At 42.7% G+C, this 12,393-nt stretch overlaps 1 protein-coding gene across 1 annotated transcript in view; it reads right to left on the bottom strand.

Annotated features, from left to right (window-relative positions):
- Positions 1-12,393, bottom strand: part of POLR3B (RNA polymerase III subunit B) — a 147,147-nt gene that overhangs the window by 48,864 nt on the left and 85,890 nt on the right. Inside the window, exons 18-20 of the mRNA XM_040439604.1 lie at positions 11,831-11,929; positions 9,561-9,688; positions 651-860 (exon numbers count right to left, since the gene is read on the bottom strand). Coding sequence (XP_040295538.1) covers positions 651-860; positions 9,561-9,688; positions 11,831-11,929 — 437 coding nt within the window. The remainder of the gene's footprint in view (positions 1-650; positions 861-9,560; positions 9,689-11,830; positions 11,930-12,393) is intronic.

A 12,393-nucleotide genomic window follows, 5' to 3' on the forward strand; every position in this document is an offset into this window, starting at 1 on the left:
CCAGGCATTTTATAATATCTGTGGTGTCCCGAATATAAGATGGCATCCGTTTCACATAGGGTTGCAACCACTGGTCTATATATTTTGATAGATTACAAGATATAGACTCTATCCCCGATACAATCGGACGCCCTGGGGGCGACTTCATGTCTTTGTGGATTTTGGGGATGCAATAGAACATCGGAATTCTTTTTTCTGTCTCCAAAATGAACCTAGCTTCCTGGTTAGAGAGAAAACCTGCTTCTATCCCTGTATTGCAATATTCCTTTAGTGTCTTATAATATGTATGCGTCGGATCCCCTTTCAATTTTTGTGTCTTCCACTTGGTCCTTAGGGTGGGACTTGTAGATGAGCACCTTATCTCATACGGCGAGAGGTTGAGCCGCTGAGCTTTCTGGTTATATTTCTTTAATATATATCTTTCAAGAAAGTTTAGATCAATTCTTCTTATACAAAGCTTCAAAGCCATGCACTGACACAGTGTTAAAAAATTACAGTAATTCAGGTTACTGCAGCCACCACTAGAGGGAGCCTATAGCATACTGTGCCAGTACTGACTTCAATATACAAACAGTATGCAGCAGGCACCCATTAATTCAGGACTAACTGGATGTTACTGTATACCCAGCCGAACCATAAATCTCACTTACCTCTATCTAATGAAGCTTTATTTAATACAAGGGCATCCTCAATGTCATAACCACTGTAACTCATCACCGCCACAGTGGCGTTCTGTCCAGCGGGAAGTTTTTCAAAGTCTATAAGCTCAATAGTCCTTGTCTTCACCATCGGCCTTTGAGGATATGCCAGCAAGTACATCAATGTGTCGATTCTATTCCTCTGGTTGTATCCAATAGTCCCTAAAGACAAAATATAACCAAAGAAATAGTAAAAATCATATTCAACATTTGTAGTGCAAAAGACCAAGAATCAAAGCAGCCACAAGCCAATAAAAAGTCTACTGCCCTGATAGTTCTGCAAAAGCTGTAGATTCGGTATAGGGCTGTGCGATTTTACAAAAAAAAAAAATATATAATTTTGGGTTATTTTCAAATTAGGAAAAATTATTTTGTTTTATATATTTTTCTTGATTATTTTTATTTAGCTCTTTCTGGCGAAAACTAAAATTTTCTTTCTAATTGTAGTTTTTAGTGACACATTTTGGTGTACATATAACTAAGGCTACTTTCACACTTGCGTTCGGAGCGGATCCGTCTGGTGTCTGCACAGACGGATCCGCTCCTAAAAGGCAGACGATGGGATCCGTTCAGAACGGATCCGTCTGCATTATATTTTAGAAAAAATTCTAAGTGTGAAAGTTACTCAGACGGATCCGTCCTGACTTTACATTGAAAGTCAATGGGGGACGGATCCGTTTGAAAATTGAGCCATATTGTGTCATCTTCAAACGGATCCGTCCCCATTGACTTACATTGTAAGTCTGGACGGATCCGTTTGGCTCTGCACGGCCAGGCGGACACACGAACGCTGCAAGCTGCGTTCGGGTGTCCGCCTGCTGAGCGGAGGCCAAACGGTGCCAGACTAATGCATTCTGAGCGGATCCGCATCAACTTAGAATTAATTGGGGCAGTACGGATGCGTTCGGGGCCGCTTGTGAGAGCCTTCAAACGGAGCTCACAAGCGGAACCCCGAACGCTAGTGTGAAAGTAGCCTTATTGATTAACTTTTCCACAATTGTTGTTTTTTTTGTACTTTAAATTTATGATGTTCGCCGCGAGGTATGGGTCAGTAAGATTAAGATGATATCAAATATCTGTAGTCTAGTTTGTTCTTTTTACTACTTTTGCAGAATAATAGCTCATCTCATGCAAAAAAAAAAAAAGTTTTTGGGTGTTGTCGCATTCCAAGAGTCAGAATTAATTTTTCCGCCAATGTAGCCGCATATGGACTTTTTGCAGGACGAGGATATTTTGGTGTACATGGGACTTACTGATTAACATTTTTTTGTAGGTGGGCAGAAACAATTTCATTATGTTTTGTGTTTTTCCTTTTTCACAAGGCAGTGTAATAGCATGTCACCTTTATTATACTTGTGGTGTGGTTGTGGTGAACTTAGCATGATACCATAGATTTGTGTCAGGGATTTTACCACTTTTACTAAATAAAACCACTTTTTATGGAAAAAAAAAAAAGTTCTATTTATTTTTGTTTATACAAATACATTTATTAACCTTTAATTATTCTTTTTACCCTCACTAGGGAACATTGTTTTTATAATTCACCTTGTAACAGTGACAGGCCGTATATTAGGCTGTTTCTGCAGCACAGTGTAAGGGTGTATCCACACGACCGTAAGGCCTCTTTCACATGGGCGTCATGTTTTTGGCCCGGATAAGATGCGGGTGCGTCGCGGGAAAATGTGCGATTTTTCCGCGCAAGTGCAAAACATTTTAATGCGTTTTGCACGCGCGTGAGAAAAATCGGCATGTTTGGTACCCAAACCCGAACTTCTTCACAGAAGTTCGGGCTTGGGATCGGTGTTCTGTAGATTGTATTATTTTCCCTTATAACATGGTATTTTTTTAACTCACCTTAATCCACTTGTTCGCGCAGCCCGGCTTCTCTTCTGTCTTCTTCTTTGCTGTGCAGTAGGAAAAGGACCTGTGATGACATCACTACGCTCATCACATGATCGTCACCACAGGTCATTTTCCTCCTGCACAGCAAAGAAGAAGACAGAAGAGATGCCGGCTGCGCGAACAAGTGGACTAAGGGGAGTTAAATTTTTTATATATTTTTTTTTAACCCCTCCAGCCCTATTGTACTATGCATTCTGTATTAAGAATACTATTATTTTCCCTTTTAACCATAATAATGATCAGGTCCCAATCCCGATCGTCTCCTAGCAACCGTGCGTGAAAATCGTACCGCATCCGCACTTGCTTGCGATTTTCACGCAGCCCCATTCACTTCTATGGGACCTCCGTTGCGTCAAAAACGCACAAAGAGGAGCATGCTGTGATTTTCACACAACGCACAAGTGAAAATGAATGGGTCCAGATAGTGCGGGTGCAATGCGTTAACCTCTCACATGGCACCCGCGCGGAAATCTCGCCCGTCTGAAAGAGCCCTAAGTGATTTGCGGTCCGCATATTGGGGGTCCACAAAACACGGAAGGCGTCCGTGTGCGATCCGCAATTTGCGGAACGGCATGGACAGCCATTGATAACTGCCTATTCTTGTCCACAAAATGGATTTTTGCGGACCGCGGAATGGAGCAACGGATGCGGACAGCACTTGTTGAATTGAATGGGTCCGCATCCAAGCCGCAAAAACTGCGGCTCGGATGCGGACCAAAACAGTCGTGTGCATGAGGCCTAAAGATATACTGTCATGGCAGGCCTAAGGGCCTTGGTTAGGCCCCTGGCTGCTGTGGCAATGCATTGGCTCCCTGTGACTGGGTTTGTGGGGGATTAATGGTGATAAGGAGCCTCTGTGTAACTGCCTAGACGCCGTGGTCACTACTGACCGCAGCATCTAGGGAATTAAGTGGCCAGCACTGGAGTTAACTCTGATGCCGGCCATTACAGCAGGAGCACGGCTACTGTCAGTGCTAGGCTCCTGCAGTGATCTGAAGCGCAATATCAGCGCAGCCTGTGTGGGGTCTTTTCAGTCCCTGAAGGAATCCTATAAAGCAAAATATATATTCTCTTAACAAAATATTAGCAAATTATTATTTAAAGGATCACTCCAGCTAGGTGTGCAACCACAGAAGTTCAAAAGTGTCGAAACCTGGATATGCAAATGGTTCAAAATAGTAGCCCTCAAATGCATACTTACCGCCATTATAGTTGGAGAATTTGGGGCATGCAACCCCCAACCCCAAACTTACTCAAGAAAGTCTACTTATGTACAGGACCTACCTGTTTATGGGTTGAGCTTACATATGCCCATTTTAACACAGGACAGCCTGAATTTGCAGGGACAGTCTCTGAAAAATTGGCAACTATGCAAATGGCCCTCTTTTTACAAGTCATTAAAATGTTTATTCAGATTGGTTTCAGTAGTATTTATTACTATGGGAACAAGACATTTAGCTGCCATTATCCCATTGGTGCAGAGGGTTTTCAAAGATTCCTGGATGACAACTTTGCTTAGATATATAAAGGAAAGAGTGTGGCAAATAGACAACTTGTGAGCTGTTCAGGACTCTAGGAAAGGTAGGGAGTGCCGTATGGGAGGTCATATTGATAGATAGATATGAGACAGATAGATCATAGATAGGAGATACACCGCTTGTCCAAAGAAAAAAGTCGCCACCTGGATTTAACTAGGCAAATAGTTATGAGCCTCCTATTGGGTTATTGCTGCATGGGCGATTATCTTTCCGCTGGGAACAAGTTATTTAACCCCAACTGGTGCAATGAGTTGCTTCTCATTTCTAAAATAACTATGTCGAAAGACACATCTCGTGGTCGTGGAAAAGACGTTCGTCTGCATCAAGCAGAGAAAACATCAAAGGAGATTGCAGAAACTACTAAAATTGGGTTAAGAACTGTCCAACGCATTATTAAAAACTGGAAGGATAGTGGGGACCCATCGTATTAGAGGAAGAAATGTGGGGGGGGGGAATCCTGAATGATCATGATCGGCGATCACTTAAACGTTTGGTGAAATCAAATCGAGGAAAAACAGTAGAACTCAGGGCTATGTTTAATAGTGAAAGTAAGTGTATTATCACACGCACAATGTGAAGGGAACTGAAGGGATTGGGACTGAACAGCTGTGTAGCTGTAAGAAAACCACTAATCAGTGAGGCAAACCAGAAAAAAAGGCTTCAATTTGCTAGGGAGCATAAAGATTGGACTCTGGAGCAATGGAAGAAGGTCATGTGGTCTGATGAGTCCAGATTTACCCAGTTCCAGAGTGATGGGCGCATCAGGGTAAGAAGAGAGGCAGATGAAGTGATGCACCCATCATGCCTAGTGCCTACTGTACAAGCCTGTGGGGGCAGTGCTATGATCTGGGGTTGCTGCAGTTGGTCAGGTCTAGGTTCAGCAACAGTATCTTCTCCAAGAATGAGGTCAGCTGACTACCTGAACATACTGAATGACTAGGTTATTTCTTCCCTGATGGCACGGGCATATTCCAAGATGACAATGCCAGGATTAATTTGGCTCAAATTGTGAAAAAGTGGTTCAGGGAGCATGGGACATCATTTTCACACATGGATTGGCCACCACAGAGTCCAGACCTTAACCCCATTGAGAATCTTTGGGATGTGCTGGAGAAGGCTTTGCGCAGCAGTCAGACTACCATCATCAATGCAAGATCTTGGTGGAAAATTAATGCAACACTGGATGGAAATAGATCTTGTGACATTGCAGAAGCTTATCGAAACAATGCCACAGCGAATGCGTGCCGTAATCAAAGCTAAAGGCGGTCCAACAAATTTATTAGAGTGTGTGACCTTTTTTTTTTGGTGGCGACTTTTTTTTTGGACAGGTAGTGTAGATAGCTAATAGATAGGAGATAGATAGATAGTTGTAGATTATAAGCCCTCACGGGCAGGATCCTCTCCTTCTGTACCAGTCTAACTCGTCTTGTTTATGATTAGTGCAATTGTCTGTATTATGTATGTATACCCCTTTTCGTATGTACAGCGCTATGGAATGAATGGCACTTTAATAATAAATAATAATGATAATAATAATAATAGATAGAAAATTATGAGAAAGATAGATAGATAGATAAATAGATAGATCGACATGAGATAGATAGATCGACATGAGATAGATAGATAGATAGATAGATAGATAGATAGATAGATAGATAGATAGATAGATTATATGAGAAAGATAGATAGGAGATAGATATGAGATAGATAGATATGAGATGGATAGATATGAGATAGATATGAGATAGATAATAGATAGGGGATATATAGGATAGATATTACATATAAAATATATTTATATTTACTTATTAAATGCATTCCATATTTAATAGTTCAGTGCTTTGCATGTAGCTGTAAAAAGCCAAGTCCCAGCATACTGATGTGATTAGCCCACCACAGAACAACACAAGGGGTTCTAGATGGTTTCAGGTCATAACATGTCAGATGTTTGGTATTGTTAGGCTGAAAATTCCTCCAAAACATTTTATAGCCGTAGAAAATGACTGAGATTATTACGCAGGTGATTTCCAAACAACAAAAGGTCCCAAGCACAAAGCACTTTATCCGGAGCAGTGAATGCAGCGCGTTTTGGTGGTTTAATAACACAAAGAAACACAAAAAATTGATAAAGGTCGAGTCTAATGAAACCAACATCGAGCCAAAGAAATTGGCATACTACATTATATAGAGGTCTGCTAACCTGGGGCTCTCCAGATGCTGTGAGACTACAACTCCCAGCGTGCACTGACTACGTTGTGTGTCAGGAATCTAACGCCATACTGAAATATGCAACCTGCGGCTCTCCACTGTTGCTCACACACACTGCATTTATAGTGAAATTCATTTGATACAGCACAGAACTGTAATATAATAATATAACATTTCAAGAGACCATAAGCAAAAGACAGAGCAGAGAGAAGCACCTAGGAAATTTCTCTTAAGGGCTCATTCAGACCACTGGAGTATTTTGCGGATCCGCAAAACACGGATTTGCGCAACCGCACATGGCTGGCACCTTCATAGAAAATGCCTATTCTTGTCCGCAATTGCAGACAAAAATTGGACATGTTCATCTTTTTTTCTGTGGCCCCAGAATGGAAAACTGTGTGCTGTCCGCATCTTTTGCGGCCCCATTAAAATGAATGGGTCTGTACCTGTTCATACAGCTGTGTGAATGGGCCCTAAAGGGAATCTGTCACCGGCAACCTTCCTATCCGTAGCCTTCCTATCCATAATATGAAAATTAGGCATTTGTTGCAATAAGGGTGTCGTCATTGCTCCACTCATTTCTGTGGCCAGCACTTCACTCTCTGTTCTGACAGGGCCCGGCAGGGGTAAAGCAGCCAGGAAGGGGCTGGGCACAGAAATGAGAGGAGCTGGGTGCAACAACGGCAATGGTGACGCCCTAATTGCACCAAAGACCTAATTTTCATACTACAAATAAAAAGATCATAACTCAGGAACAGCACCTCAGAACATCAAAAGACAGCGCTGTGTATCTATACATTTGGTTAAGAACGTCCCTGGTGACAGATCCCCCTTAAAGAACAAATGTTTTAGCATCATATTGTACATTAACAGCACTTTTCTATAGACCACCAATAACCCAGGATGTGTGACAACCTGGAACATTTTAAAGGCACTTACTAATGTATTGTTATTGTCCATATTGCTTCCTTTGCTGGCTGGATTCATTTTTCCATCACATTATCCACTGCTCGTTTCCATGGTTACGACCACCCTGTAATCCAGCAGCAGTGGTCGTTTTTGCACACTAGAGAAAAAAGCACTAGCCTCTGTGCGCTCCCACAATCCCAGCACTTTTTCCTATAGTGTGCAAGCACGACCACCCCTGATGGATTGCAGGGTGGTCGTAACTATGGAAACGAGCAATGTATAATGTGTTGGAAAAATGAATCCAGCCAGCAAAGGAGGCAATATGGACAATCCCAATACATTAGTAAGCGCCTTCTATTAACTTTCTCTACATGATAAATGCTTTTTGCTAAAGCGAGACAACCCCTTTATGTCCTATTAATGCCGGATTAAAAGAAACTTCTCTTTCCAATCTATCTAATCTCCTTTTCTCCAACAATAATCCAGAAAAACTTAAATAACTAAAAATGTGAATATAATTTTTACACATGTATATCTATATGACAGACAGAAAAATCGGTTGATCGTTAGCAGATGAATTGACAAGAGATATCAAATCCATAGATAATATCTGTCAGATATAAATATGAGAGACAGATACATAGACAGACAGACAGCTATGAGACAAGTAGAAAGATAGATAGATAGATAGATAGGAGATGGATAGATAGATAGATAGATAGATAGGACACAAATATTATATAGATTAGCTCTTGTCCAGGGGCTCTGTCTGGCAGTGCAGATATTCTAGTAAATGGGACTGAACTGCAATATCAGACAAAGCCTGCGGACAACAGTGGCGCTGCATCCCACACACAAGCTGCATATACACAGGGTATATCCCTGTCCTGATGCCCCAGTTCTCTGTATTCATTCCTTTGTGACATATTCCTACTCGTTGGGCGTCTGGTGCCATCTTTCCTTTTCTTTAGTGAGGTTTTTATCTTTATTCAGGTGTTTCGTAATAAACAGAAACAAAGGCCTTTTTTTTATTGCTTAAGATATCTTGCAGCCTTTGTATCCTGACCATGGACAGTAACGTCAGCGCATTGTATCCAAGGAGCTAAATGTGCAGGACCCGGGGTCAGAACAGCTGAATACACCAACCTCAGAAAACGGAGACAATGAATTGCAAATGACACTCCAAACAAAAAAAGAGAGGGAGAAGAAAAATCTCATTCATGGGGAAGACGACAAAAGGCCTGTGCGAGGCTGAATTGGCTTTCTGTCCACACTGATCCTGTCTGACTGTGTGTGGCAGGAAACTAAATGTTTTCCAGCGAAGAAAGGCAAAAACTGGGAGACCCCCGAGTTTCTTCTTGCACCTGAAAATCTGCATATGAGGGATGAGTCTGGTGTCCGGTTTTACGAGCAGCTCAGGCTATTATCTTATAGGTCATTGCCGGCAGTGTTCCTATCACAATCACCTTATTGGGAAATCATCATATAACTATTTATAAGGACTATGCATGGATAATATTTGTAGCATAAAAAAATTCCATTCTGATATCAAGCTGGAAACAATACAGAGATAAGCAGTGTGCGCTGCTTATCTCTACGTGCAGGATCCATCTATTGTGTGAAACAATGACTTCTGTGTTGTATTCCATCTTTACTAAAAGAGGTTCTTCAGCAGCTGCAGTGTGCACTATACTGAACTTTATACAAGCTGCTGCAGGACACCTGGGCGCGCGCCCGAGCCGCCGCAGGACACCTATAAAAACACACTCCAGCTATTAGTTTGCTTAATCTAAGACTGGATTTCACGCCAGAATTGTGATGCAATTTTGGTGCATCTTAGGGCCTGCCCCTTGCCCACTAAGATCTGCTCCTTTCCCATAAGTCTCCACTTTGAGTCATTTGCATTTGCCGATCCGGCAGGCTGTTCCGACCTGCATGCAGCGTTTTTTGTTGGGCCATTCTATGCCGGAACCGCCAGCCGGCAGTGAGAAATAAGCCTTATTAAATCACCTGGTTGATCTAAATTGAGTCAATATATGTCATTTTTAGATTCTAAACACAGACACAGTAATTTGGGCCGGAGACGAAAACTGAAACGGCGCACCCCCCCATGCCAATTTCTTAACCTAACCCCTTTGCCACAATGAAAGCGCTCATGGCTCACAGCCCTTTTGCTACCCCCTCTTCCCCCTTTATGGTGCTGCCTGAGGCGATCGCCTCACCTGGCCTCATTGGTGGTGCACCTCTGCCTTTATATGCCTGTATGTCACACTCAAACAAAATATACCAGCAATCATAATCTTACCCATTGCTTGTTTTCCCATAGCACATTGATAAGTGTTTCTTGGGGACTGGTTGTGATGCGGGTACGGGATGAGTCCAGCACAAACCCCAAGCAAAGTAAAGGGCTCAATCTCTAAATGGGTGGTGTGCCTAAAAAACACAAACATACATTACTATCAAGTATAAAAGCATCATACAAATACCAATCATTTCTGAAATAAAATACAACATGGGTTATATATCGAGCTGTCTTACCAGAGGATATCTCAACTTAAAGGGGATGTCCAGAATTACAGAAAACTTGGCTACTATCCCTCAGAAATAGTGCCACATCTTACCACTAGGGTTGTGTTTGGTATTGCAGCTCAGCTCCTATGAGGTGGATAGGCCTGAGCTGCACTGCCACAACAGACACTTAGGTTGGCCTAATAGGTACTGAGTGCTGTACTCAGCTGGATTACAACATGCCCCATCCTTTTTAACTTCCTTCCAGGGGTGCTAGGCAGCCACTTATTCCTCTTTCCCTACTGACGAAGCTGAGGATGCACGTGTATGAGGGTTGGGAAGGAAAGGAGTTGGCTGAATGAGTGTTTGGCCAAAGAATCTTTGGTCAAAAAAATGTGCTATCAACATAGGTGTCCCCTAGCTGCAGAGAGTAATGCCTTTGAGCTCCCCTGTATTCATTCGCTCTTGTTACAGTAAGGCCCCTTTCACACGGGCGAGTATTCCGCGCGGATGCGATGCGTGAGTTGAACGCATTGCACCCGCACTGAATCCCGACCCATTCATTTCTATGGGGCTGTTCACATGAGCGGTGATTTTCACGCATCACTTGTGCGTTGCGTGAAAATCGCAGCATGCTCCTCTTTGTGCGTTTTTCACGTAACGCAGGCCCCATAGAAATTAATGGGGTTGCGTGAAAATCGCAAGCATCCGCAAGCAAGTGCGGATGGGGTTAGATTTTCACGCACGGTTGCTAGAAGGCGATCGGGATGGAGACCCGATCATTATTATTTTCCCTTATAACATGGTTATAAGGGAAAATAATAGCATTCTGAATACAGAATGCATAGTACAATAGGGCTGGAGGGGTTAAAAAAATAAATACATTTTTAACTCACCTTAGTCCACTTGTTCGCACAGCCCGGCATCTCTTCTGTCTTCTTTGCTGAACAGTACCTGTGGTGAGCATTCATTGCAGGAACAGGACCTGTGGTGACGTCACTCCGGTCATCACATGGTCCATCACATGATCTTTTACCATGGTGATGGATCATGTGATGACCGGAGTGACGTCACCACAGGTCCTGTTCCTGCAATGAATGCTCACCACAGGTCCTGTTCAGCAAAGAAGACAGAAGAGATGCCGGGCTGCGTATTTTTATTTATTTTTTAACCCCTCCAGCGCTATTTTACTATGCATTCTGTATTCAGAATGCTATTATTTTCCCTTATAACCATGTTATAAGGGAAAATAATACAATCTACAGAACACCGATCCCAAGCCCGAACTTCTGTGAAGAAGTTCGGGTTTGGGTACCAAACACGCGGAATTTTTCTCACGCGAGTGCAAAACGCATTACAATGTTTTGCACTCGCGCGGAAAAATCGCGCGTGTTCCCGCAACGCACCCGCACATTTTCCCGCAACTCCTGTCTGAAAGAGGCCTAAGGTTTCTACAAAGTAGCAGCTCATGTCTCTTTGCGCCATGACAATTTTTTCCATTGGCAGGACCATAAATATCCACCCATGGTAAAAAAATATTTAAAATGGTAAAGGGAAAGGACATCACGTGACCCAATTTAAAATGGCTGTTCAACTACAAAAAGTTAGGATAGGGGATAAGTGTGTGATCGGAGCGGGTCCGACCGCTGGGGCACATAATGATAACTAGATGGAGCGGTGGACACGCATGTGTGCCCAAGCTTCATTCAATTCTATAGGGCCGCTGGAAATAGCAGAGTCTAAGTGCTCAGATATCCAAGGTAGCCCCATACAGTTGAATGGAGCAGCAGCACACATGTACTCCGCACCATTCCCAAGGGGGTATTATGGACTGCGAGGGCTCCAGCAGTCGGACACCCGTCAATCACACACTTATCATGGATAAGTTGCTGTAATGGGACAACCGCTTAAATTTGCAGAGTTATACATTTCAGTCCACTTCATGGATTGATATAGGAGTTACATTAACGTACAAATCACATAACTAGGACAGATTTTTGTGAAACCTTTGAAAGAAAAGACATGAAAACACGATAACTTCACCTTAAGGATAAAAAGGTAACTTACTTGCTTATGGAGTGTTCATACAGGGATATGTAACAGTCATTCTCTTCATTCACATCCAAATATTCCACCAGACTTTCATGTAGAAAATCCTCAAAGCTCCTGCAAATGGTCAGTGAAATAATGAGGACCAAGTCCTGGCACTCACATAATTACATCCCCAATCCCAGGAGCAGTCACCTGCTGAAGTCGTCTGCCAGGCACAAGGAGTCAGACACTTCGAGAGAACCAGCTTTAGTCCTCCTTATCACTTTAAAGGGAACCTGTCAGCAACTTTATGCTGACCTCACTCTGGGCAGCATAAAATATAGGCATAAATGCTGATTTCAGCGGTGTGTCATTTATGAGCTAAAAGTAAGTGGTTGCTGAGAACCAGCATCACAATCATTGCAACACAGCCCTTGAAAAGAGTCAAATCTACCTGAGAAGAGTCCTGGTTATTCATAATCTCCTGCTCTCTCACCCATCTGCTGATGATTGGCAGTTCTCTCCTAGAGAGAAAGGGAGAAAACTAGGTAGAAGACTGTCAGTCATCAGCAGGTGGGCAGGAGAGCAGGAATTCATGA

The sequence above is a fragment of the Bufo bufo genome, chromosome 1 (genome assembly GCF_905171765.1).
Source record: "Bufo bufo chromosome 1, aBufBuf1.1, whole genome shotgun sequence".
NCBI lineage: Eukaryota > Metazoa > Chordata > Amphibia > Anura > Bufonidae > Bufo > Bufo bufo.